This window comes from Myiozetetes cayanensis, unplaced genomic scaffold, assembly GCF_022539395.1.
Source record: "Myiozetetes cayanensis isolate MyiCay16 unplaced genomic scaffold, myiCay2020 scf15, whole genome shotgun sequence".
NCBI classification, from domain to species: Eukaryota; Metazoa; Chordata; class Aves; order Passeriformes; family Tyrannidae; genus Myiozetetes; species Myiozetetes cayanensis.
The window spans coordinates 8661640-8687987 of record NW_026087159.1 but is presented as its reverse complement, the minus strand read 5'-3'; the positions used below and the strand labels follow the sequence as shown (position 1 = coordinate 8687987).

The window sequence follows — 26348 nt, the reverse complement described above, 5'->3', positions numbered from 1 at the left end:
TTGTTTCTTCAAGGTGCTCTTATATATAAAATCTGCCACTGTAAAATTCCAATTTCGGTTAATTGTTTTGTTCCCTTTTGTGTTTGAAACAAAATGCATTGAATATCATGAAATTGTTTTTGTTGTAGCCAGAATGCATATGTAGGCTCAAGTAATAATCCCATGGTTTCTAGGTCTTTGTAATTCACGAGTTTGGTGTTTGTTCTTGATGTTTTTTAGTATCTTGTATCCGACACTGTCCTAAAGGAGCGTTTAGATCCAGAGACACTGGAGTCATTGGGACTCATCAAGCAGTCTCAACAGTTCAACCAAAAATCTGTTAAAATAAAGACAAAACTATTGTAAGTTTTGGGGCAAAGAGGTTGTTTGGGGAGGGGCAATGATAGTTAATATATGTGCTAACAGTGTTTGCTACCAATGTGTAATGTTTCTTCAAAGGTATCAGTTTTTCTTAGGAAATGTTTTGTTTTTACCTTGTCATTGACAAAAGAACTAGAATAGGTGCTTAAGCACTGACTGCTAGAGAGCAGTTCTCCAGTGTACTGTGTAAAAACAAGCTTTCCTGGTAAGTGTAAGCACATTTTAAATGGTGTGCATTTGAAATAAGAGCTGGATTTGTTTGGAGAGTGCTTGCTGCCTTACAGGAATCCATATCCTGCATTCACTGCTTTCTGCAGTAGCTCCAGTAAATTACAAGTTCTTAAAAATGTGTTCAAAATTAGCATTTTGTATAACAAGTTGCTGGGGGCATAAATGGCTTCACTGGATACGTGTTACACAATAGTATTTAATTTCTGTTTATTTGCAGTTATAAGCAACAGAAGTTTAATTTGCTAAGAGAGGAGAACGAAGGTTACGCAAAGCTCATTGCAGAACTGGGTCAAGACTTATCTGGAAATATCACTAGTGATTTAATCCTTGAAAATATCAAATCTTTAATAGGTAAGGAATTATTGAAAGAATATGGGCTTTGGTTTTCCTTTATGATCTTATGACTACAGAAAGTAGATCTCCTTGGATAGAATGATGATGTTTAGGAGTTCCCATTTCTGTGGAAAATTTCATTTTGAGAATGTTGTGTGTGTAAATTTACTTTAGATACTGAATTTATGGTACAGCCTCAAATATGCTGTGATTTCAATTCATTTCAGCAGTATCTTTTCATGATGTGCTTCTCGTCTCACCAGGAAGATTGGAGTGTAACAAAGTAATGGTTTTTCCTATTTGAGGTGCTCAGTTCAATGCATGAATATTCTTTTATTTTTGGAGAAGCTGAATGAGCGATTCCTTATGAAGAGAAATAAGAAGTAGTAAATGTTCTTCCTTTATCTAGTTCTTTTAGTGATTTGTCCGTGTTTCCAAGTTGAATCTCTGTGAGAATGTCACATCAAAGTGCAAAATAAGTTAAAAATGGAAAATACCTGTAATTGCCCGTGTTTTACAGTTTGTTTTAGAATAAAGAGTTCTATACAATGTTTGCACCAGTGCCTGTTTCATATGGTACCACTGCAGTAATGGGCAAAAGGTTATGCTGCCATTTTATAACAAAAAATAATTTCATTTATCACAGAATTTTACCTGAGTATCAAATCCCTGTAACAATACTACTTGTTTTGGAAGAGATCTGGAGAGAAGGATGGTTTTGCTAGTTATTACAGCAAAAAATACACTCAAGTGGAGGAATTTTGTAACAAGACATTTTTCTGTCTCCTGGAATTTTAGGAATTGCAAATAGACTTCATACAAAGTGTCAGTTCTTTGAAAGTACTGACTTGCAGTAGGTTCTCGTGAAATGGAAATGTCTTTGGGGGAGGAAAGACTGATGCAGTTCTATATCTGCACAGTGGATGTGTCTGGATAAAATAAATAAGTGTAAAATAATTACTACCTGGCTGATGGGTGTGACTGAATGGATATGAGTGCCAGCACAAGGAGAGAAGCAGCAACCCATGCCTTTTACTGGCACTGTGGTGTTAGTGAGGCTGGGTTTTTACTTATTAAATGTTCCTCTTAGGGTGTTAATTCCTTCTTTTTCTGTAATCTGAATTGAAAGTCCTGTTTAGTGTTTTTGCCTGGTTCAATATCCAGCAAGACAAAATGATCAGTGCTGTATTTATGAATGATCCAGGTTATTTTGCTGTGGATAAGTCCAGGTCAATTTTAACTGAAAAAATTAATTTTAAAAATTAATGCACATGTATTTTAGAAACAGAATTAAGATGAAAATTAATGATGTTAAACTTCTCTACTCTGTTCTTCTCCACTAGGGTGTTTCAACCTTGATCCTAACAGAGTTTTGGATATTATCCTTGAGGTTTATGAGTGCAGGCCTGAGTATGATGACTTCTTTGTACCACTGATAGAGTCTTACATGTACATGTGTGAACCTCAAACTCTATGCCATATCCTTGGGTTCAAATTCAAATTTTATCAGGTAATATATTTCTGTTCTTAATTTTTGGCTTGGGTGGTTGGTTATACACAATGTTGAACTGCAGTCAGTGATAGGAAGTTTTCTGCAGATTTTTAATTAGTAAAATTCCAGTATTAAAAGCAATAATTTCATCATTTGAGTGGAAGTCTCTTATGGGAGAATGCTTGGTGTTCCCTAAAAGAGCTGAAAACAATCCTGATATCTTCCACTTGAACTTGTGTAGTTATGTAAGGACTGGCATGAACAAAGAGATTGTACTTTATAAACAACAGGCTTGTTCCTGAGAGTGAAGAGCATGTTTGCAGGGGAGTCATAGTAGATACTTGATAAAATATACAAAGTTTTTATTTAAATGTATAATTATCAATTGCATGCAAGCACCACCATAAGGTGTGATGAAGGTTGAATGGTTTTGTTTTTGAAAATACTGATTGCGTATCACAGTAAGTCCAGTGGGTTTGGAGAAACAACAGTTAAGTAACATGATAACAAGGAGAACTGTGGGATAATATGTTTCATCTGAAGTTGGAGTGGTTTCTTTTCTGTTCCATAACCTTTTACAGTGGTCTGATTGCTTTTTTCTTGAATTTGCAATGTTGTCCTTTTTAGGATCCGAGTGGTGAGACACCTTCCTCCTTATACAGAGTCGCTGCTGTCCTTTTGCAACATAATCTCATTGATTTGGAAGATCTTTATGTTCATGTAAGTGACAGTACTACCCTTGTCAAATGCCATTAGGACATTTAAAAAAAAAAATCAGATGCCTTACCCTATTTCTAAATCTTCAGATTCATGGCATACTGTTTAGTGCCTTTATGTGTGCAATATTCAACATCTTTTAAAATTTTCAGTGCCTTCTAAAAAGCACACACTGAAACATAAGTGCTTTCAAACTTTATTTGAATTATCTACGTCACATTCTCCAGATTGTTTATCTCCTGGCTGAATAGGAGGTCACTAACCCAGTAACTTTCCTTAAGTAACCTTTTTAAGAATTAGACCCTTTGAGTTTTGCTTTACAAGATCAGTTTTTGAAAAAAGCAGTAGGACAGTTGGCTCCTAACATTCTTTGTTTAGTTTAGTAGTAGGATTAGTTTTTTCAAGCTCTTGCATGTTCCTGAATAGGTCTCTCATTCTCCACAAGAATCTTGACCACTTGCTAGGTTAAAAGAGAAATGGAGTCATGTTCAGATTTAATCAGAGACTTCTCTGCAGTCTGACAGTCAGACATCAATCACCCACCATCCCAGTTTGACAAATGGCAGACAGAATGTTACAGTTAGCAGATGAATTTTACATTATACAAGAATTTTTAATTCCAGAATATCCATAGATATTTCAAGAGGAGATATTTAAGACTCAACTCTTGCACTGAAATCAAGGGAATGAGCTCTAGTTACGGCTGTGGAAGTTTTGGAAGGTAGTCCTGCCATTAATTTGTGTGGCAGTTCATAGCATTAGTCACAATCTGACTTGTCAATAACTGTCGAGTATTTTGGCTAAAAATGTGTTGGGTGGAGCAAGAGTAGGAGTGCATGTCTCAGATAATTGGTGTGGAGGGAGGAATGTGTGATGATAGTGCTTGTTTGTTCAGGAATGTTTGTAAGCTTACAGAACATGCTCGGACTTGGGGTTAGAGTGGCCTGTGCAATCTCAGCTCAGACTGTGCAGGTGAGGGCCTGTCCTGTGACATGTGCACTGTTCACCTGAGTGATGGTGATTCTCAGTCTTGTTCTAGAATTTCTCTGCCAAGTCTCTGTGTCTGTGCATGTTTGGGATGGCATATTTTTTTATCTCTTTCCAGTTCAGGCTTAGTTTAATTTGCTGTGAGTTTCTAGAAAACAATTAACATGTAGGTGTTGAGTCTGAAGCAGTGCATGTTGTGTGCAAGAGCACTGTAGGATTATTGTTATACCCAAAATGTTATCCCCACCTCTACCCTCCCTCCAAAACCTGTAAGAACTGTTCTCTGGTGTGTATATACACACAACCATAGAGAATATGTCTTGTATCCTGAAGAAACAATTTACTCATTGAAATTCTGCAGTAAGTGTTTGTTGGTGAATCTTAGTAGGTTCCCTGTGTTTTCAAATGAGAAAGTGCAGCTCTTTAAACCTTTTACCTTTCCAAGTGGTATTTTTTTCTTCCCGGTTTTCTGTGAAGTGTAGGAATCCTACTATCTTTCCTTTTTCTCTCATCAGTTTGGGGAAAGAAAAACCAATAAAAAAATCCCTTGTTAAAAATATTAAAAGAAAAGATCATTGTGTCAAAGAGGTCATGACTCTGCAGTAATTTTTGATTACTTGTTTGCAGTTAAGATTGATCTTGGTTTTTAGGAACTAAATTAAGGTTTGGCTTTGTCAGAAAAAGAGCTTTTCTTTTGTCCTGCACTTTGACCTTTTAATTTTTCCTCACCCTGATCATTCTCAAGTACAAGATTATGCTGAGGTCTTATCATACTAGGTACTTGTTAATCTAAGATGGCTTTTAAAAAGCAGATGTTACATGTATTTAACCCACATTGCTGATAAATAGAAAATTTAGTAAGCTTTAAATGGTATTCCTTTAAAGGGGCAGTCAAAATGTGTGGCTAAGTGGGTTATCTGGTTTTCCTTGGCGATTAAATTATTGTTTTTTTCTTTGGATGAGCAAGTGAAAATTCATACCTTTGAATATTCTCTGATATTCAACTGATGGTTGTGAAGAAATAGAGCAGTGCTATTTCTCATGAGTCCTTGATTTTAGAACAGTCTCTTACTGGTGTAATTCCCTGTTGGGATGATGGTAACAAGGAAAAGAAACGGACTCCCCGAAAGGCAACCTGATTAGTAACAAGGAAGGACAAACTTCTGCTTTGAGCTCAAGTGATCCAGAGCAGCACTAGGTCACTTCAATTTTCAGATATATTTGTTTTGTTTTTTTCAGCTTCTTCCAGGGGATAATGCCATCATGGAGGAGCACAAGCGAGAGATAGTGGAAGCCAAACAGATTGTCAGAAAACTTACAATGGTGGTCTTGTCATCTGAAAAGACTGAGGAAAAGGAGAAAGAAAAGGAAAAAGAGGAGGAGAAAACCGAAAAGGTGTGTGTCTGAGTAACTTTCTTTTCAATAAAATGATTTTAAATTACATTAAACTAAACAAAGTAATTGTTCTGAAAACAGTTTTGTATTTATTTGAAAGACAGTTATGTACTTCTTGGATGGCTTCTCTACCCTCTGACTGCATTTCCATTATATGGAAGTGTAAAAATGCATGGTTTGGGGTTTGTTCTGGATTTCTCTGTTCAATATTCTTGATTCAATGACTAATTTTTTTCCTCCCTTTTTATTGTATCAGTGTGTCCCAACATTCATACATTTCACAGTCTTTAATAACTGTGTTTCTAGGCCCTGTGGAAGTGTAACCCTAGTTGATTTTACTAAAGGAAGGACTTCAGTGAGAGTTTATTCCTTATTTCTCTCAATGAAGAATTGGGATGTCAGGAATTGCCAGACTTAGGAATGTTGGTATAATTATCCTGCATTGTAGAAAAAGGTTGTAATTGAACACTTTTAATTGTAACTGTTCATTGTACTTTCCTTTAAACCTGTATCTCCACATGTATAAATTTATATTATACTCTTTATTTAAGTTCCTACTGTGTCATATTCATGTTGCCCTAAATCTAATTTGTTTCAGTGTGTCCAAACCTTACTTTAGAAACAAAATTATTTAATCTCTTAACAGCCTTTCTGTTCTGCTCATTTGAGTGCCTAAGTAGTTCTCAAACATCTTACTTAAAACAAACAAAGAAAGTAAGATAAAAACTTGATATTTGCATTTTGTAAGTGGCATACTGGAGTGGGGGGAGGGCTCCATCAGTCTTGATAGTTTCTTTTTTGATTTTCTGTGTCCTCCTTGATTCTATTAATCTCTGACCTTTCTTCCTCCTTCCCTTTTTCTTGCCTAGCTTGAAAAATCTAATTCCCTTTTCTCCCCTCAGGCAGCTGATACAGTTTTACTCTCTCTGGCTCCCAACTGCAGCCCCAGCAGCTGCTTACACTGATTCCTTTCACTGGCTTTAGGTTTCTCCCTCACACCACATTGCTTTGGTCCACCTTCTCTGCAGTCAGATGGGGCTGCCTGGAATTTCACCATCATCTGATGGAAAAACAAACTCTTGATGGGATGTGGGGAGTGAATGGATTGCAAGTAATGTCAGAAGAATTAAGACAGTTTTTATGGCTAAGCTTTAGAATTAAGAACTAGGGAATTTTAAGCTGTAGCAGAAACTGTAGCATTTTTCTGAAGGATTAAAATGACAAATAACAAAGTCTGAGCCTGTGTGATGGGAAAATTAAGAGCTGTACTTAACAAAAAACAATTTCTGTGACTGTAGACACTGTTATGCAATACATGCTGTTTCTCGAAAAGCTTGTTCTATGTTAAAAGTATTTTTATGTGTGCTTAGCTGTGCACTTCATAGCAATTAGTGGAGTAACTACGTGTGAAAGCTATTGACAGTCTAAATTTAAGTACTTCTTATCCAGTATGTTATTTTAATATACAATTTTTGAGACAGTACCATGGAATAAATACCTGGGTAAGGAAAGCAGTGTTTAACAATTACTGGCATGATTTTTAAATCCACAAAGTGCTTATTTTTGTGTGGTTAAAATTCATTATTGTCTCATGGCTCTAATATGAATTATTTAGTATTGATAAATACATTATCTGTATTGACCTTTTAAGATGCATTTGACTCTATAATAGGGAGAGACTCGCATTTACATCTAGAATCTCCTGGAATAGTTAATAATGTGAAACTTTTGGTATAGGCACACTAAGAGACAGGGAAAGGATTGGGGGTTGGTTTGGCTTTTTTTTTTTTCTTTTCTTCTATCTTAATCTGCTTTTGCAAGAGAAATTTGTGCTTTTAAATCCAGAAAAACACACAACATAAAAGATTCTTAAATGCTTGTGTTGTTCTTAAAATGTCTGGTAAAGACATGAACTGCAATATAGATTGTGACAGTTTGAAAAGTACGTGATCAGACATTTGTCAGGCAACTTCATAAATTCCTGGTTTAAATTTTATTTTTAACTAACTTCTTCTTTGATCCAGATCTTAGATTCTGCGTGGACTGCTTTATTATTTCTTTTGAAGTTTGCTTATTGTCTAAATGTCTAGGTGAATTTTTTTTTTTCTTCTCTAGCTCTGGATTGCAGCTGGTTAAGGAGAAGTATTAGAAAGACTTCATGAATACACTTTTCCTTTATTATCTTACAGCCTCCTGATAATCAGAAGCTTGGCTTATTGGAAGCCTTATTGAAAATTGGTGATTGGCACCATGCACAAAGTATTATGGATCAGATGCCTCCCTTTTACGCTACTTCGCACAAGCCGATCGCGGTCGCCCTTTGCCAGCTCGTCCACGTGACAATTGAGCCTCTGTACCGCAGGTAAAGGGAGACCAGGATTCTGTCAGGGGAAAACCACTTCTTTCCAAGGATGAGTTCACTAATAAGCCTAATTATTGATGCATTTCTAAAATCCTCACTTCTCTCTCGTGTGAAATGCTGCACGTCTCATTTTTCAGAGTTGGTGTTCCTAAAGGAGCGAAAGGGTCACCGATTGCTTCTTTGCCAAACAAGAGAGCGCCAAAACAAGCAGAGAGCTTTGAGGAATTGAGGAAGGAAGTGTTCAACATGCTCTGTTACCTTGGTCCTCATCTGTCCCATGATCCCATTTTGTTTGCGAAAGTCGTGCGCCTTGGAAAAGCGTTTATGAAAGAGGTTGGTATGACACAACAGCTGCTCAAAACTGGAAAAATAACAGTTATTCTGATGTCAAAAAATGCTCATGTCTAATTGAGTAGGTATTTGAATGATAAAACATAAAAAATTTCTTAAGACAAATATACAGAATCTTACAATTTTTTGATCATTTTTATGATCAATAAACATTTTTATGAACAGCTTGAGGCACTTTCAGTTTATGAGAAATCCCTTGTTGCTGTGGGTGTGTGCAGTGGAACTGAGATTACTTGGCTGTAGGAATCTCTTGTGCAGGTTTACTGTGAATCTATTTATATAGTAGTTTAATGTGTTTCTGACAAGAATGAGCAACATTTTAGCTATTTGCTCTAGGTTGGAACTGTGAAGAAATTCGTCAGTGACAGAGTGGTTAAGGTAACATAGGGAAAGTTATTTTTAATGCACTGTTGCCATCAGCATGTTCTAGTTGTGAAACTACATTTAACACACAGTAGAAGTAACTGGAGGTAATTTGACTATAAGTTAACCCATGCAGTAGTTTAAAAGGTAGACTACTAACATTGCACTGCAGCTCTCATGCTTAAGTGTACCTTTAAAATAATTGTGCACTTACTGGTGTGATAGCTTAATATGCTTTTCATGGTGAGTGGAGCAAGAAGAGTGGAAAAGTAATTTAATAACGGAGACTAAAAGCTTAAGAGAGTGTTACTGTGAGAAAAAGCTGGGGAAATAGTCCATGGCTGTTGATAATTGCATTCGAAGTCCTGAGGTTTTTTAGGTAGAAGGTGAATGCTTAGGGCATTTTTTTTCCTCTCTCCAGTAAGAAGATTCAGTATTTCATATATAATAGCAAGTTTCTGTGTAGTTTTAGTTATTTTCTCTTTTTGGACAAAACTGTGCAAAGGCCCTATGAATGTAAGGAATGCATTTCACTGTGCATTTGAATTTCTGTTTGAAAATATTTTAATGCTGGCAGATCTGGCAAATTAAACAGTTAATATATGTGTGACCCTGCAGGTTTGTGCTTTTGCTGAAGTAGCCCTTGTTCTGAAACTGCAACTGTTGTGTTAACTGTGCTACAATAACTTGTGTGTCTCTGTTACAGTTTCAGTCTGATGGAAGCAAACAAGAAGATAAAGAGAAAATGGTGAGTTTATTTTGGAGGAAGGTGTTTTTATGGAAGACTGTAATTGTGACCAAATGTTTAACAACTGTAAGACACCTCTGTAGAACTCTGTAAAATTCTGTAGAGTTTTATGCTGCAATAAAGGTATAGACTTTTTTTCTTATAGGTAAATACAGTCCAGTCTCAGGGGTTTCTTTGTATTCCTGTCCTTTTTTCTTTTTTTAGTTTTTCTTTCTCCCCGCATTCCTCAGACCTAATCTTATTCTCTTTAGTCCAGTGCATCTTACTTCTTATTTTCTCAGAATCATCTGGAGAACCTCCAGCTATTTATTCTGTAAATACACTTTTCATGGTATCTAAAAGAATTTACTGGGGAAAGCATAGAGAAAAAGAGAAATCGGAAGTAGTGGAGGTGTTTATTAGTACAGTGGTTATTTTTTAAATTGGTTAATTTATTTACTTCTAAATTGTCTAAGTTATTGAATTACCAAGATTGTTCACAAGTCTCCAGCTGAAATCTAACTTAGAAAAACAAGTTGTTGTTTTTTCTTAAATCAACAAGTGAATTTTAAATATGAAGTTTGTGCGTTTTTCATTATTCCTTGTTCCTCCTCTTTCTCACTTAGCATGATTTTCTGACTTACTGAATAACTGCAGAGAAAATTAGTCTCTTCAGGTTTTTTTGCTTTTCGGGTTTTTTTTATTGCTGCTATAGTGATTCTAAAATAACTCAATGGAAAGGAGAAATGTTTAGGAAAGGGTAAGGATGGGATACTAAAAATACAGAAATTGGTACTGCGTCTGCATTGCATGCATAGCATTCCTTCTGAGGCCCTTCCTTGGGAGTTACTGGAGTTTCTGTTTCTCTCAGGAGACGCTGTTCAGCTGTTTGTTGAGTATCACCGATCAAGTCTTGCTTCCATCCCTTTCCTTGATGGACTGCAATGCCTGCATGTCTGAGGAACTATGGGGGATGTTCAAAACTTTCCCGTACCAGTACAGGTGGGTAGAATAATTAATTTCCACTCTTTGCAATGATCCTTTGAATTGTCAGTACTGAAGTCAGTTTTCCTTTATGACCTTCCAAGGTACCGCCTGTACGGGCAGTGGAAGAACGAAACGTACAACAGTCACCCACTTCTGGTGAAAGTTAAAGCTCAGACCATTGACCGAGCCAAGTATATCATGAAGTAAGTAGTCTGTTCCCATAAATAATTAGGAGCTCTGATACAGTGTACTACATGTCACCAACTGAAGGAAAAAAAACAGGCTTGATAAATACAGGCCCTTTCTGATGGCTGTAATTTCACTGATAGTCCTTGTTCATGAAGTATTTGATGTTACTGTGGTTAAAAAATGTCAAGTAAGCAAGGATACAGACGAATTTGTCACCAACAAGGGTATTTAATCTGTGAGAAATGTCCCATTAAGTGATTTAAAACCTTTTCCATGGGTATGCTGTGGTTTCATAAGTTACTTTGCTTATGGAAATATAAGAGTGCAGTGTATTTTCTCTGAGTATGGAGACCCTTTCATTCAAAGAGTCTCAAAAATCTTGTCACAGTTTCTGTAGGTTTGAATGTAGGGCAGTAAGTTGAACAAAATGATTCATTCTCATCTTCAAGTGGGCTCCCAGCAATTTCAGGTTTACCTCACATTTAATGTCTGACATTGTCAGGGATTTGGGTTCTCCATTTGTTGTTGCCAGAAGCAGATGGTTTGTTATTATAACATGGATAACAGAACCTTCCTACGTAGGCAAGGCAGTTGTTACTGGGTTGGACTTGGAGCTGTGAAAGCCAGAAACACTGATTCTGATTCCTTTCGAACTTGCTGTATAGACTATAAAACTTTCCCTCCTTTCCCTTGTAGGGTGGATTTCCATTGTGCAAGTGTAACACAAAGAAATTATTACAGTTTTTCAGTCAACAGAATGCAACAAGTATAAAACAATCTGTGGCTAAATTAAATTTCCAGGAGGGATCAACAGCATCACGTGGTAGTTTTATATGTGGTGCAGGTTTCACTGGTGACTTCTGAAAGCCAAGTGCTCCAAGGTGAAATGAGAATATGGCCCGTAGTAATACAGGGACAGTTGGTTTGGTTGTACCATCTGTATCTTGTGGGATTATCATTTCTGATTCTCAGAGGAGTAGTATTTATGTGTTTGGATTTTTTGAAAACACACCTGCTAGTGAGAATTAAATCCCTGAGACTAATAAAGGTGTTTCTTGATTGGAACTAACCTGTTGTTTTAATATTCTTTTAGCTTGTCTTTTGCAATAAAATGTGTTCTCTTTTACAGGCGTTTAACTAAGGAAAATGTGAAACCCTCTGGGAGACAAATTGGGAAGCTCAGCCACAGCAATCCTACAATTTTATTTGATTATGTATGTAGTTACATGTATTTAAATACTATTTTATTCTGACAACAGATATTGAAGTGCAGGAAGGGACCTGCAGTTCTGATTTCATTATTTTTTACTTCTGATGCAAATTTTAACGTGGTCATGTTTTAGCAGTGCACAGGTCTGAGATATGTTTCACTGGTATCTTTTAAGATACCAGAAATTAAGAAGATGATCTGTTGCTTTGACAGTGGTTTAGAATCTTTTGAAAAATGAATTTCAAAGCACGTTTTTTGTAGGTTTTAAAGACAAATGGTTTTATTATGTGAAAGATACAGAATACTGTCTGTGTTCAGCTCCATGTCTTTTGTAATTTCAGATCTTATCACAAATACAAAAATATGATAACTTAATAACTCCGGTCGTTGATTCATTGAAATACCTCACTTCCCTGAACTACGATGTCTTGGCATGTATCCTTTAATGTAAATCAATCCATTGGTTATTGATAAAGCTGCAGGTGTAGCCAGATTAAATCTGTTGTCTGTAAGTAAATACCTTCTGTTGCTTTCTATTCTTGTTGCTTTTTGCTGGAAATTTTAGTGAGCTTTGCAAATATATTTGCACTTCTAGTGGATTATGAAACCCTTTCTATTAATTCTTTCATCTGTGAAAATTGTTCTTTATTTTTAAGGGATTTTCATTACTTTCACTCTGTTCTTGAAGGCAAAATGATCTTGTAAATAGTAAGGTAAATACTGCTTTGAAGTTACCGTACCTTTCTTGGGTTCATATTTTTATACCATAGCTGTGTTAGTGGATTTTCTATACTCACCTATCATGTTCATATATTACAAATTGTGGAGCCAGAAAAAGAGGTCTGTATATCTTCTGGTTTTATATGTTGAGGAAAAATATTGTCTTTAACTTCACTAAAGATTGTATCATTGAAGCACTGGCTAACCCTGAGAAGGAGAGGATGAAGCATGATGACACCACGATCTCGAGCTGGCTGCAGAGTTAGTATTCTTGGTTTATTTATTACATTAGTGCTTAAAATACTTCACCCTCCCTGTGCTCTACTATACCATTGATCACTATGATCAATATTTCACTTGCACCTACTGGCTACTCTTTAAAAAAAATGGAGAGCTGGCAAGTTTAATCAATAGGAAAATAGTGTTTCCTTTGTAGTGCAAAAATGCATTTATTGCTAACATCCCATATGCACTTTGTTAATGTTTATTTAATGCTTAGTATCCCACGAGGTGCAGTCACAGCTGTTTCTCTCTGGTTTAGGTCTGGCAAGCTTTTGTGGTGCAGTTTTCCGAAAATACCCAATTGAACTTGCTGGTCTACTGCAGTATGTAGCCAACCAACTGAAAGCTGGGAAAAGGCAAGTCTTGCATAATTGATCTTTATAAACTCCATTTTTATAATGTATTATTTGTGTGTTTACTGCTATGTGGGCACTTGATGTAGTAGTTGCTTTAGTAGTGGTAAAACTCCACCTACACTAACTGGAAAGGTTAAGAATTTAAATAGCAGAAAGAATAATATCTCTTTAGTACATTTTTCCTCTAATTATATAGCTGTGACATTTTTGAAGTACTGACTTTTCATCTGTAACTTATTTTAATAGTTTTTTTTAACAGCTAACCAAATGGGGAGAAAACCTGCCAGTCTGTTTTATCATAGAAGTTATTGATTGTTATTTAAAAAACAAGTATCCAATATAAAGGAGTGTGAATGTTACAGTTTTAATTTTTCCTTTCTCATAATGTCTTCCCTGTAGGGACAGCTCTTAATATCTTATTTAAATACTTTGTGCAATGTATTTAATGGCAGTTGACTTCTTCATATGCCAGTGTAAATCATAACTCAGAAAATACTTTTAAACAAGGTTTGCAATGCAGATTTTCCTTTTGTCTTTCCGTTGTCATCACTTAGTATTATTGTTTCATTTACTTATTTAATTTTATCACATAGGTGATTATCAGCTTTTTTTCTAGTAGGAATCCCCATATGGTTATTGAAAGGTAACTTACCAATGCTGATCACATGGCATGTTATTTTAGGGTTTTTATGTTGAGAAATCTAGTTTTTTCCCCTTCCCTGCAATGTAGACACTCAGTCTCATGTGCTCCCCTGTCCCTAATTTGTTTTGTTCTGATGATGGTACAATCACATTGAGCTACAGAGGAAGGGTAAGTGATGTTTATTGTCTTTCAAGACTTCAGGTATTTGGGGGGAAAAAAAATCAGTTTAGTACTTGGGATCATAACAATAAAATGGATTTACCAGTAGGACCAATTCCATAGCTTCCATTTCTTAAACAAATTGTCTTGTTTTTAATCCACTTTTTTGTTTTCTGTGCAGCTTCGATTTGCTCATTTTAAAAGAGGTCGTGCAGAAAATGGCAGGGATAGAAATTACTGAAGAAATGACAATGGAGCAGTTGGAAGCCATGACTGGTGGAGAACAACTGAAGGCTGAGGTGTGTTTGTGTTACATAGAATAACAGCTGTTGCTCATTCCTGCTGGTTTTAAAGACTCTGATTCATGAGCTCTGGCAGCATAGCTGAGAAAGGTGATGTGCTTTCATCAGAGCTTCCCCCTGCACTGAGCTTACAGGGCTTGAGACGGGCAGCCAGGGCAGGGCACGTGGAGCTGAACTGTGTCACAGCATCTGCTGTTGATGAGACATGGCGTGTGACCTGCAGCAACCAGCGAGCTGGGATGTGTTGCCGTCCTGCTGGCACAGCCCTGCTCTGGGGGTAGCAGCTCCCTGGTGAGGGGAATAAAAAAACTACTTAATAGCAAGCAAGACTCATTTGTTTCTGGTTCTCCTATCCATACATTGCAGTACAAGACCCAGGGAGTTTTATTGATGGACAGGAAACTGGTGTCAATTCATCAATGTTCCTGCAGCCAGTGCACATGAATTCTGTTTGTGAGGCACTGTTTTCGAACTTGGGTAACTTTTTCTCTACTGTGCAGGGTGGATACTTTGGTCAAATCAGGAATACAAAGAAATCATCTCAGAGATTGAAAGATGCATTATTGGACCATGATCTTGCCCTCCCACTGTGTCTGCTTATGGCTCAACAGAGAAATGGTGTGATCTTTCAAGAGGGAGGGGAAAAACATCTGAAGCTGGTGGGAAAGCTGTATGATCAGGCAAGTAAAACCACCTGTATTTATGAGAACACCTCTTAGTTGTCCATCATGTTTTTCTGATCTTACTTTTTTTTTTAAAGGAATTCTTTTGCTGCTTTAGGCAGTAGGAACTGGTTGCATTCCATTCTGGTAGAACAAAATCATAGAATCATAGAATCATAGAATAGATTGGGTTGGAAAAGACCTCCAAGATCATCAAGTCCAACCCCTGATCCAACTCTAATTACTATATCATGGCACTAAGGGCCATGTCCAATCTCTTTTTAAAAACTTCCAGGGATGGTGAATCCACCACCTCTCTGGGCAGGCCATTCCAATACCTGATCACCCTCTCTGTAAAGAATTTCTTCCTAACATCTAACCTAAACTTCCCCTGGCAGAGCTTGAGCCCATGTCCCCTTGTCCTGTTGTTGGTTGCCTGGGAGAAGAGACCAACCCCCACCTGGCTATAACTTCCCTTCAGGTAGTTGAAGAGAGTGATGAGGTCACCTCTAAGCCTTCTCTTCTCTAGACTAAACAATCCCAGCTCCCTCAGCCTCTCCTCAGTTCTTACAGTTCTGCTGGCTTCCAAGTTCTTGCTCTACTCTGTGGTGTTGCAAAAAAAGCAACCTTTCAAGCTCTTTTCCTAACTTAATTTTTGAACAAAATAAAACTGTTTGCTAACTTTTTGTACCTTTCACTTGTAGTGCCACGACACCCTGGTCCAGTTTGGTGGGTTTTTAGCATCCAACCTAAGCACAGAGGATTACATTAAGCGAGTGCCTTCTATTGATGTTCTCTGTAACGAGTTCCACACCCCTCACGATGCTGCGTTTTTCCTCTCCAGACCCATGTATGCACACCACATTTCAGTGAGTACAACCCTGCCATCTGGCTGCTTTTGGGGTTGCTCTGTTAGGTGTTACCAGTAGATACGTTAGGTTCCTGATAAAATTTGCTTAAAAAAAAGCTTGCAAAGTTTTGTGAGTAGGGTTCGAAATAGAAGCTGTCCTCAGTCTTCTTGGAAAATGCAGCCCACGTGTCGACTTCCATACAACTGACAGAAGTTGTAGCTAACAGAGTCACCTTTGCTGATGTCTTGGGTCATCAGTAGGAGTTCTCTCCCTCCCTATTCCCCCAAAGGTGTAAGTTCTTCTGCAGGTGTTCTAGATGGATTTTTGCTGTGGAGGAAAGTGCTGCAACTGCCAAATGGTGTGGTAACTCAGAAAGTGTTGGAAATAAATTTGCTCCTTCATCTAAAATGTTAAAAATGGAGAGCAGTTTTTACTTGGTGTAGTATAACTCGTTACTATAACAACAGGTAGCAGCATCAGTGAAGACAAATGAATACTTACAGTTCTTTGTCATGTTCTTCAGTGCTTTATGTGCATAAATGACATTTCATGTGTGTAAATGTTACATCGAGAGGTTTCTGAGAAAAATTATATTGTTAAAGTTTAAATTCTGTTTGGGTATATAGATTACAGTTTGCTTTTCGTATTTTCTAACCCACAGTCAAAGTATGATGAACTAAAAAAGGCAGAGAAGGGAAACAAACAGCAGCACAAAGTTCACAAATATATTACATCGTGTGAGCTGGTGATGGCTCCTGTTCACGAAGCTGTGATTTCTCTGCACCTCCCCAAAGTTTGGGATGACATCAGCCCTCAGTTTTATGCCACATTCTGGTCTTTGACCATGTATGACCTTGCCGTCCCACACAGCAGCTATGACAGAGAAGTCAATAAACTTAAAGTCCAGATGAAAGCCATAGATGACAATCAGGAAATGGTATGTACATGCAATTTTGTGGTCCAGACTTTCTTTTCATGAAGCCTTTTATTGAGGTTGTTTTGATCTGGGAGGTTTTGTCACCTGGTTCATCCATTCTGATTTGTCACATTAAGGTGATTTGTATTTCTTTGTAATTCCCACGTTAAAAGTACCAGTGACTCCACTTAGTGAAAATTACTAGAAAATCTGTTTCAGAAAGCAGTTCTTGATACTTGTATCTGTGTTTTATATGTTTGCTTTTATCTTTAGTCAACCAATGTTCATAAAATCAGTTGATTACTAGAGCAGAAAAGTATTGAGTGAAATGGAAAGGTTTTCAAATATTCTTAATGTTAGCAGGAACTTATTGCTCTGTCTATAGCACATGTTAGTATAACAGTAAATGAGTTATGTTGACATTTTGTAGCCTCCAAATAAAAAGAAAAAAGAAAAAGAACGTTGCACAGCTCTGCAGGACAAACTCCTTGAAGAGGAGAAGAAGCAGTTGGAGCATGTGCAGAGGGTTCTACAGAGACTGAAACTAGAGAAAGATAACTGGCTTCTGGCAAGTAAGTGCGTCCAGGGGAAATGCTGTGGATGTTTTTGTAGTTATCACTGTCTCCAGAATTTGCTTGCACTAATAGCTTTAATGGTTATTTGAAAATTTGATCTCTTTACATGTTGAGGTCTGCTAGGAAGGTAAATTTTTAGTTAGAATGTAATGTGTCTGTGCAAATGCTGAGGTTTTCAGAGAGATGTTTTTTGTATTTCTTGCAATGTCAAGACCTTTTAAATATTGCATTGATTTTAGGAAGTAAGTAAGAGATTGACCAATTCAGTGGAAGGTTGTAATTGCAAGCTGACTTGTACTTGCTAACTGTTAGAATGCTGCTGAGTTAGGATAATGGCTACTTAAAAAGAAATAGGCATGTAGAGTCTCAGTAAGTGGTTTGAGTTAACTTATTGTGAATCCTGTGATTAGGAGCAATATGCCAGTGTTTGGGCAGCAGCATAAACCACGTTCCAATGACAAGATAAGTATTGTGGCAGCATAACAGCACCACACAGTGAACCAGCATGCACATGTTTCATATGGCAGATATGCAGGAGGCAGAACCAAGTTTTTTTTTTCTCCTACAAAGCCTCTGTAATGTTTCATGTTGATTGTGAACTCTGCTTGATATGGTTAATCTGAAATGTTTTTCTCTGGTCAGTTTTCTTCTCTGGATGAACTTTGAGTTTGTAACTGGAAGTAGTAGTTCGTCTGTCCCAAGGAGCCTAGAGTAACCCAGTGGAAAAGAGTTTTATTGTCCGACTCGTGTAAGATCCACCCAACTGATTTAATGAAGAAACACTCACAATTAAATCAAGAGAAGTTATTCCCTATAAATGTTTAATGTGCTGGTGTGGACAGCGAATGAGCTTCGTGAAATTACTGGTTCAAAAATTACTGCCTGACTAAAGCTTGGTCTAGAGCTTCTGTGGTAAATTTGTCTACTTAAGAAAGCACCCAAAAGCGTGCAGAAAATTGTGTAGATGTTATCTGTGTATAAACACATGCTCTTCACAGTACATACATTTGTGGGATACTGGGAGTAGCTTATTGTTGGCTCTTGAGTGCTCAGGCTTCAGCTGCAAGAAGTTTCCCAGTACTGTATCCAGAGACAAACACTGTTTCAGCAGTTTCCCCGTTGAAATAAATAATCTGTAATTGTACTATGTGAGGAATTGAACAGCACATCCGCTGTAGTAGTGGGGTTTTATTATTACTTTTAAAAATTATTAATATTTAATTTTTTAAAAGACTGACTTCTTATGTAGAAAGTTTTGATAGAGTGTATCATTTTTGGCAGAATAAGTAGACTGGTACCTTTAGCAGTTGGAGACTAGCTGTTCTGACTGGCTGCTTACTTACTTTATTTGTACAGTTTTTGAAGTAACTCACACTTGATTGTCCTGTGAACTGTGGTTCTCTTCATATATTTTTTTCAAAGTGCCAAAGGTTTGTTACAACCTTTGAGGGGTAGATACTAAAATTAAACATGAAGTTTTTAGTTAGTCAAAGCTGACAGTCCTTTCTTGAACAAGTTTTATTCTGTGAGCATCACAAAATCAAAGTAAATCCTGGTTATTAATGACTTGTGACCTGTGCAAAACCACCAGTTGCCCTCATGAGGATCGTGACTGTTCTTCCTCTGAAGGCATCCACTTGCAGGCTTCAGTTCTGGGCTTCTTTCTGTGCTGCACATCCCTCCTGGTTTGTTTTTATGCTCCTCTTTGCCATTTGAGGACCAGTTTGGGAATGTGTTTGGCTATTGAGTTTACCAACTAGTGGTTGGTCAAATGGAAACAGATAACTCGAGCATACAGTGCAGTCTTTTACCCAGTGCCAGAATGAACCTTTCACCAAATGTGCGTGTTGGGGTGGTGGTTTTCTGAAGACTGTTCCTCTTTAAATTCCTCTAATTGACTGATTGGAAAATTATTCTTAATGGATTGTATGTAGACAGCAAGTTCTTCAGTTTCTAAGGAAACAGAGCTGAAAGTCAGCCCTGTCTAGAAAGGTGAAAGCGAGTGCTGTAGAGAAATAGCAGGGGGTGTTCCTTTTGCTAATGTGCCCAATTGGAGCAGGTGGAGAACTTTACTGAAGCTTTTCCAGAACCTGTTTTCTCCTGCATTGTGTAGTAGAAGAATTTACCCAGTAAGAAATAAAGAATTGCTACATCCACCCTGCTATCCTTCCCCCATCCTCAAAACAGTTACACTTACTTTGACTTTTTCTGATGAGTACCAAAGGGATGTCTGGAATACAAGTGGCCAAATGTACAAACACCAGAGTATGGATGTGTGATAACTGAACTTCTTGGCAAGAGAGTAGCTGAATGTTGACCCATTCACTTACTTTATTTTTCCTTTCTTTTTTTCCCCTCTCAACTTCTTTGTTTCTGAAGAATCTACCAAAAATGAGACTATCACCAAATTCTTGCAGTTGTGCATATTTCCTCGATGCATTTTTTCGGCAATTGATGCAGTTTACTGTGCTCACTTTGTTGAACTGGTGCATCAACAGAAAACACCCAACTTCTCCACACTTCTCTGCTATGACCGAGTAAGTAGCTGCAACTCTGTGTGTGTGTGTACATCATTACCACGTGAACATGCAAAACTAGTGTCTCCACTGCCTCCCAGAAGAGGTAACCAAGTAATTACTGAGGTTTAATTCCACAATCTCTAACAACCAGCAGTTCACTTTTATACTTCAGCTCTTACATGCCAAGTTTTCTTAAAGCTTCAGGGTTTTATGTTTGTGTTTTACCCTAATGAGAGTAGAGTTTCAGAGCAAAGCCATTAGCAGTCATAGGAGTTGCTTTCAGGTTTTGCAACCTTTTAAGCACTCTACATTTCCATGGCCTCCTCTTAGAGGAAAACAAAACAGCTGTGTCAGTGAAGACACTTGAACTATGCAAAAGTGTGTCAGCAGCAGCTGTACTCAGTGCTTTGATTCTGGGCTAAGTGTGGAGGGCCAGCAGTTGGGTAGCAAAGGCTTGAAAACAAACAAAGTATTTTATAAGTGATTTCTGCTGTATATAGAAACCAGCTTGATGGTGGGTTAGATGAGAGGAATTTGTAATTCTTGTAGTTTTTGTTGTTCAGTAAAGTCATAGTAACTTTTTCTTGCTCTATTCACAGGTTTTCTCTGATATTATATATACAGTTGCAAGTTGCACTGAAAATGAAGCCAGTAGATATGGCAGATTTTTGTGCTGTATGCTGGAAACCGTGACTAGATGGCACAGTGACAGAGTCATATATGAAAAGGTGTGTGAGCTTCTCCTTGGAATATCTAATGGCCACTTTGGAATATGTAATACAGCCTAGTAAAATTGGATTTAGTGGAATTTAGTTAGATTTAAAAACAGAGTGGTTGGATTTTAATATATTGGCTAGAAAAAACCCTTCTATTTCTGATTTTTCACTTAGCTTGTCTTGAAAGATAATTTAGGGAACATATGGAAACTCTCCTAATACTCCTTGCAAAAAAACCTAGTTAAATTATGAATAATCTGTTCTCTCACCCACAACTAAAATTTTGACATAAATAAACTTTTAGAAAAAAAAGTCTGTGTGTAAGTCTCGTAAAGTGTGATTGTGTCTTATTCTTTAGTATTTAGAATTACCAGTTTTGTTTCCTGAAAAATGATTTTTTTCTTTTCTTTGATGCATGTGTAGGAATGTGGCAACTATCCAGGCTTCCTGACTATATTACGGGCAACTGGATTTGATGGTGGAAATAAGGCTGATCAGTTGGATTATGAGAATTTTAGACACGTGGTACACAAATGGCACTATAAATTAACTAAGGTAAATAGAGATACCATAAACCTGAGGTTTTTGGAAGCTTTAATAAAAAAACCCAAAACAAACAACTTCATTAAGTTTAATTTGTGCTTTAGGCTTCTGTGCACTGCCTGGAAACGGGTGAATATACACATATCAGAAACATCCTGATTGTGCTGACCAAAATCCTTCCATGGTATCCAAAAGTGCTGAACCTGGGTCAAGCCTTGGAAAGAAGAGTACACAAGATATGTCAGGAAGAGAAAGAGAAGAGACCTGATCTATATGCATTGGCTATGGGGTAACAACAACTTACTTTAAGAAAGTGGTTAAAAGTGGATCATGAAAGGCATCTAAAGACTCGGAACTGTTACAGTCCTAACATTTGATTTTTACCTTATCACAGAAGATTTGCTATCCTGCGTCTCGGTGCTGGCAGTGTGAATGGAAACATTCATTTTGTGCTGGATGATCACTAATTTCCTTTACAAGACTCTAGTAAAACACTTTAAATAGTACAGATTTCCACTCACAGGGGCATAGCTGTATTTTACAGAAATAGTATAGCAGCAAGGAGATAGGAGGGAGAGTAAAATGAAGAAAGCCAAGGGCTAATTTCTGCAAGACTGCTTAGATTTTGGAAGTTTATATGATTCAGAAATGCTTAGTTACGTGTTCCATCTTTCTGTGGTGAATGTGGAATCATCCTCGTATGCCTGAGGGGCAGTTCAGGCTGCCCGAACAGTTAAGTTTTGTCAGCGGTTCCGTGTGTTTGACAGGTGTGTGTGTGTGTGTGTGGTGGTGATGAAGAGGGTGTGGAGGTAGGGCTGCTTCTGTGTCTAGTGGGTTTGTTTGTTTTTCTTTTTCTTTTGAGCTCATCAATAAAGGGGGAAGAAACTGCGTATCAGTTAGGAAAAACTGTGAAATAAATAACAGATGAACTGTTAGATTAGATCCTCATTTAAGATTCAACCCATGTTTTGCTTTATGTATGTGCGTATTTAACAATCTGTGCGACTTGCAGCTATTCTGGACAGTTGAAAAGTAGGAAGCCTTTCATGATACCTGAAAATGAATTTCACCACAAAGACCCACCTGCCAGGAATGCTGTACCTGCAACAGTACAAAATGGGCCAGGTGGTGCTGGGATGCCAACGTCTCTCACAATAAATACAGTTAGACTGGAAGAGGGCACTACTGAGGAGACTGGTAAACACACCTATGATTATTATATGTTTATTTCTTAGTAGAGGTCTTCTGACATTACAGGCTTCTCAGAATTTGGCTCATTAAGCTGAAAAAATATAAATGTGATGCTAAATAGGGTCAGTGTGCATTCTGTATTTTTACTTGATTTTGGGAGGGGGTGTTCTTAATCTAATTGTCTATTTTAGCTGCATCTAGCCACACATGACCAGACATGAATATGCTTAGCTACTTGTTTTATTTTAACCAATAGGATGTATATTAGCTTGTTAAAATAGAGCTGTTCTCTTTTTTTAAACAGATAAACTGAAGGAGAAGTTTCAGGGTGTGGTGAAAGTTATTAATAAAACTGTCAACGCTACACCAAAAGTGACAACAAGCAATGGAAATAGTGCATCTAATAGGTGAGAAAAACTATTCTTTCATATTCTCAGTTTTCTTCCTTCCAAGCCACAGAACTATGCTTGAAAATGACCTGCCTTTTATTTTAACTTTCAAGTTCTGAATAGATTGTTTCCATTTCTTTAGAGTTTAATAAATGAGATTATTCTTTTCAAAATACACAGCTCTACTAATCAGACAGTGTTGTTAAATGCATTCCATTTTAACTAAACAAAGATAAAACAAATGAGAACATTTGCTTGTTGCTTTTCTGATAAAGAAACAGCAAATCCGAAATCTTGCATTGACTGCTTCAGGAAATGCTATCAAACCTTAAAAGTAAAACGTGATAAAATTAGAGCAGTGTTTTGCATGCATGCTAATTGGCCTTTATATTTTTGATGCAGCAAAATAATTAAAGAGAAAGATGATAAAGAAAAAAGCGGGAAGGAAAAAGATAAAGAAAAAAAAGACAAGACTCCAGCTGCCACTCCGGAGATGAAGGCACTTGGGAAGGATGGGAAAGATAAACCGAAGGAAGAACGGGCAAACAAAGAGGAGAAAGCAAGAGAGATCAAGGAGAAAACACCGAAATCTGACAAGGAGAAGGAAAAAGTCAAGAAAGAAGAAAAAGCTTCAAAAGAAGAGAAGTCCAAGACGGTTGTTACCATCGTTGAGTCGAAGTCGACTGCAGAAAAGGAGAGAGAAAAGGAGCCGTCCAGAGAAAGAGATCTAGCCAAGGAAATGAAATCCAAGGAAAATGCTAAAGGAGGAGAAAAGGTGCCAGTAGCTGGGTCCTTGAAGTCACCTGTTCCCCGATCAGAAACATCAGAATCTGAAAGGGGTAAGTTTGGATATCTGTTCTTGTCTAGAAAAATAGAATGTCACCACAAAACCACTGAACGTCAAAAAATGCAGGAGAAGGTGAAAAAGAATCCCTGTGTAATAGCTGGGATATTGACATTGGGTTTTCAATACAGTATCTAAAATAGGCGATCAGGATATCTCCAAAAGGCAGACTATGAATGTGTGAACTTCACGTGTCTTCTGTGAATGCTTGTTTTCACAAAGCCTGTCAGTTTTTTTCTGCTATAAGTCTAAACCAGTCTTCTATTAAAATATATTTCTAAAACTTTAAGCCTTTCAAGTTTTGAAAAAATATAATGCAAAAATCTCAGTAGTGTTCTCTGGAGAGTTTCATCACAACCTTTGTGTTGGAAGAAAAGAGGGAAAGTGGAAGATGTAGGTCTGGGTCCTTAAGAAGGATACAGGAAGCTTTATTAGTTGCTTCTTATATTAAGGGTTAGCAAATCCTTAGTGTTGATATTTTTAACCTTTATGATCTGAGGTTGATGTTGAGTTTCATACTTGTGCTGCTTAAGGCAAACCATATAAGGGAGGATTGTAATGTTTTTCAGTGGGTTCACCTTCTCAGGGTCTTCATAGCAACTCTGAAATTCAGATACCGACTTCCATAAAGTGGAAGTTTGAAGTGAGCATAATTTAGCAGCAGTTTGTTCACTTCATAAGAGGGTCAAAGCATGCTGGTAACTCCAGATAGCTTAAGGAAAACAAAATGTACGTAGTCGTAAAAAATGAATTCTAGCTTAAATTGTGTTGGTACTTCAGAAAGTGATACTGTTGGATTATCCTCTTGTAACTGTGTTTGAATAATGCCATCGTTCTGTTCTTTCCCCAGAACAAAAACGCCGCAAAGTTGATACCCATTCTTCTCCGTCACATTCCTCAACAGTAAAGGTTAGTATAGCCTGAGGAAGGCAGCACCCATGTTAGGCTCACGAGTTTGGGATGCCAGTATTCGACTTCCTTCAAGTTTTGTGCCAAGTATACACTGGAACCACTGGAGGTTTTTTGTTGCATTAGAAAATGCATTCCTTTTCTTTATTGGCGGACTGTCTTTTTTCTATAAAAATATTTTTTAATTAACCAAAATAATACTTCAAGGACCTAGCACAAATTTTGTAAAATAGTGTTTGGAAATGGCAAGAGAATTTTTACACAGAAGTGCCTCATTGCTTTAAGCAGTCAGTTTTTTTGGAGTGCAATGGTAGCTACAAGCAAATGAGTCTTTGCAACAGAGCGGAGCATATTTTTCTGCACTTCTATTGAAGAATCTGTAGCACTGAAGATTCCTGGATGATACGGGATGTGCGATACCTCTGAAATCATCAGGCTTCTTGATGAGCATCATACCGATATGTGCCTTCTAAGGAGGAGTCTGGAAAGGAGTTCCATTTTAAAGTCTCCTTGGTGATCAGTTCTCCTGTAGTTGTGTAAATTCAGTGCGCATGCAGCTTCTGTTGTACCTTCCCTTCGAGGTTTGTTTAATCCCAATGGGTTCCCACCATGTTGAGCCCTGCGTTACGATAAAACCAGATGTGGCCACCAAGCCTCCTACCCAGCAAAGAGAAACCCCAAGCACTCAAGCGCAGCACAAAACCATGGGCGTAGCCTACTTGAAGACTCAGGGTAGCCATTCCTTGCTCCATATTTGTATTATTTCTAAACCATCTATGTTCATGGAATCTTTGAATTTGCAGTACGTTGAACATTTAAAACTGTAAGTTACTAATACTTCATCAAGAGCACTGTGATGGATTATGTGGGTCTTTAAACTTCACCGTCTTACCAACTCTAGAACAACCTCTTCTTTTTTTTTTTTCTTTTTTTTTTTTTCAAAGAGTACATATTTTTCTATGTAAGATTTACTTGAAAGATTTAGCTTAATTTTGGAAAATTCAAATAGCTTTTATTAGTTTTGAGGAAACAGGTGACAGTGATAACTACTCATAATGATCGAGTTTTTCGTAAATGGCAGCATAAAATCATTCTAGAGTGACTTCTACCACCTTTAACTGAAAGTGGAGAAGATACAGGTTTTAAAGTATTTTAAACCTGTCTCACCTCTAGTTCACCTATATTCAGAGTTAATACTACCTTTTCTTTATATTTTGTCTAGGCAGAGAGTGTTTTTTCACTATTTGAGGAAGAATTAGTTATAGACACATTTTATAGTTTATTTAATAAGAGTCTAGAGAATAGATATGACTGTCTTTTTTTTTTTCCTCCTTCTTTCTTTTTAATAAGTATATCAGTTCCTAGCTTTATTCAGAGTACAGTATTAACATAAGATTTATTCCAGAAGGAGTAGCTGTTTTTTGTTTCAAGGGTACGGCCGTGCTTCCCAAAGTCCCTCTGGTTTCTGAAAACTATTCCAGCTCACGTGTCATCTCCGTTCATTTTCTACAGGACAACCTCAACGAACTCAAGGACTCTTCAGCAAAGGTTTGAATCTTTTAGAAAGCACCAAAGTTTATTTTCATGCTTTGTTGCAGAGAGAAGTGAACTTTTGCTCTTGTGGCAAACTCCATCAAAAAATTCAAATTCCATTCCTTTAAATGTTAGTGTACTAACAGGGATTTCTTTTGTCCTGTCATAAAAAACCTCTACACAGGAGAGAGGGTTGGTTATGTAGAAGCTACATAACAAAAATCCCTTGAATTCACCATTCTGTCAATATTTTGAAGAGGTTTTATAGATCACTATCTTTTCTGTTCCCCTCTGCAACTTGTAAATGTATAGAAGTATCCTTATGGTAAAGTCCTTCATTTGGTTGAAAAGCTAATAAATAGCTAAAATAGAGTTCTTAGAGTAGTTTGGGGAGTTTGAATATACAAACTTAAAAATCAACTAGTTAAAGAATATTTGAGACACATCTCTACAATATTGTTCCTCTTTCCCCATACAATTGTATTTGCGTTTTTGTGCTTTAGTAATGTTTCTAAGCATCATAGACAACTCCTA

At 37.2% G+C, this 26348-nt stretch overlaps 1 protein-coding gene across 5 annotated transcripts in view; it reads left to right on the top strand.

The window, feature by feature from the left end:
• The window catches only part of THOC2 (THO complex subunit 2), a 45805-nt gene that overhangs the window by 10799 nt on the left and 8658 nt on the right, over positions 1-26348 (top strand). The window contains exons 6-33 of one of the 5 annotated variants that reach the window (XR_007628261.1): positions 220-341; positions 809-942; positions 2268-2434; positions 3044-3136; positions 5360-5515; positions 7705-7877; positions 8015-8210; positions 9298-9339; positions 10190-10320; positions 10407-10508; positions 11624-11708; positions 12046-12139; positions 12605-12685; positions 12966-13062; positions 14046-14163; positions 14667-14846; positions 15533-15697; positions 16341-16616; positions 17026-17167; positions 19550-19707; positions 20289-20417; positions 20829-20960; positions 21053-21237; positions 21961-22145; positions 22444-22546; positions 22931-23367; positions 24223-25013; positions 25794-25829. Coding sequence is in view for 2 of the 5 variants with exons in the window: in XM_050310180.1 (XP_050166137.1) it covers positions 220-341; positions 809-942; positions 2268-2434; positions 3044-3136; positions 5360-5515; positions 7705-7877; positions 8015-8210; positions 9298-9339; positions 10190-10320; positions 10407-10508; positions 11624-11708; positions 12046-12139; positions 12605-12685; positions 12966-13062; positions 14046-14163; positions 14667-14846; positions 15533-15697; positions 16341-16616; positions 17026-17167; positions 19550-19707; positions 20289-20417; positions 20829-20960; positions 21053-21237; positions 21961-22145; positions 22444-22546; positions 22931-23367; positions 24223-24281; positions 25713-25829 (4059 nt within the window). In the remaining 3 variants the exon portion in view is untranslated. Of the gene's footprint in view, positions 1-219; positions 342-808; positions 943-2267; positions 2435-3043; positions 3137-5359; positions 5516-7704; positions 7878-8014; positions 8211-9297; positions 9340-10189; positions 10321-10406; positions 10509-11623; positions 11709-12045; positions 12140-12604; positions 12686-12965; positions 13063-14045; positions 14164-14666; positions 14847-15532; positions 15698-16340; positions 16617-17025; positions 17168-19549; positions 19708-20288; positions 20418-20828; positions 20961-21052; positions 21238-21960; positions 22146-22443; positions 22547-22930; positions 23368-24222; positions 25105-25712; positions 25830-26348 lie in introns of all 5 variants that reach the window. The other 4 variants (XR_007628260.1, XR_007628262.1, XM_050310181.1 and 1 more) reach the window with 4 other exon arrangements.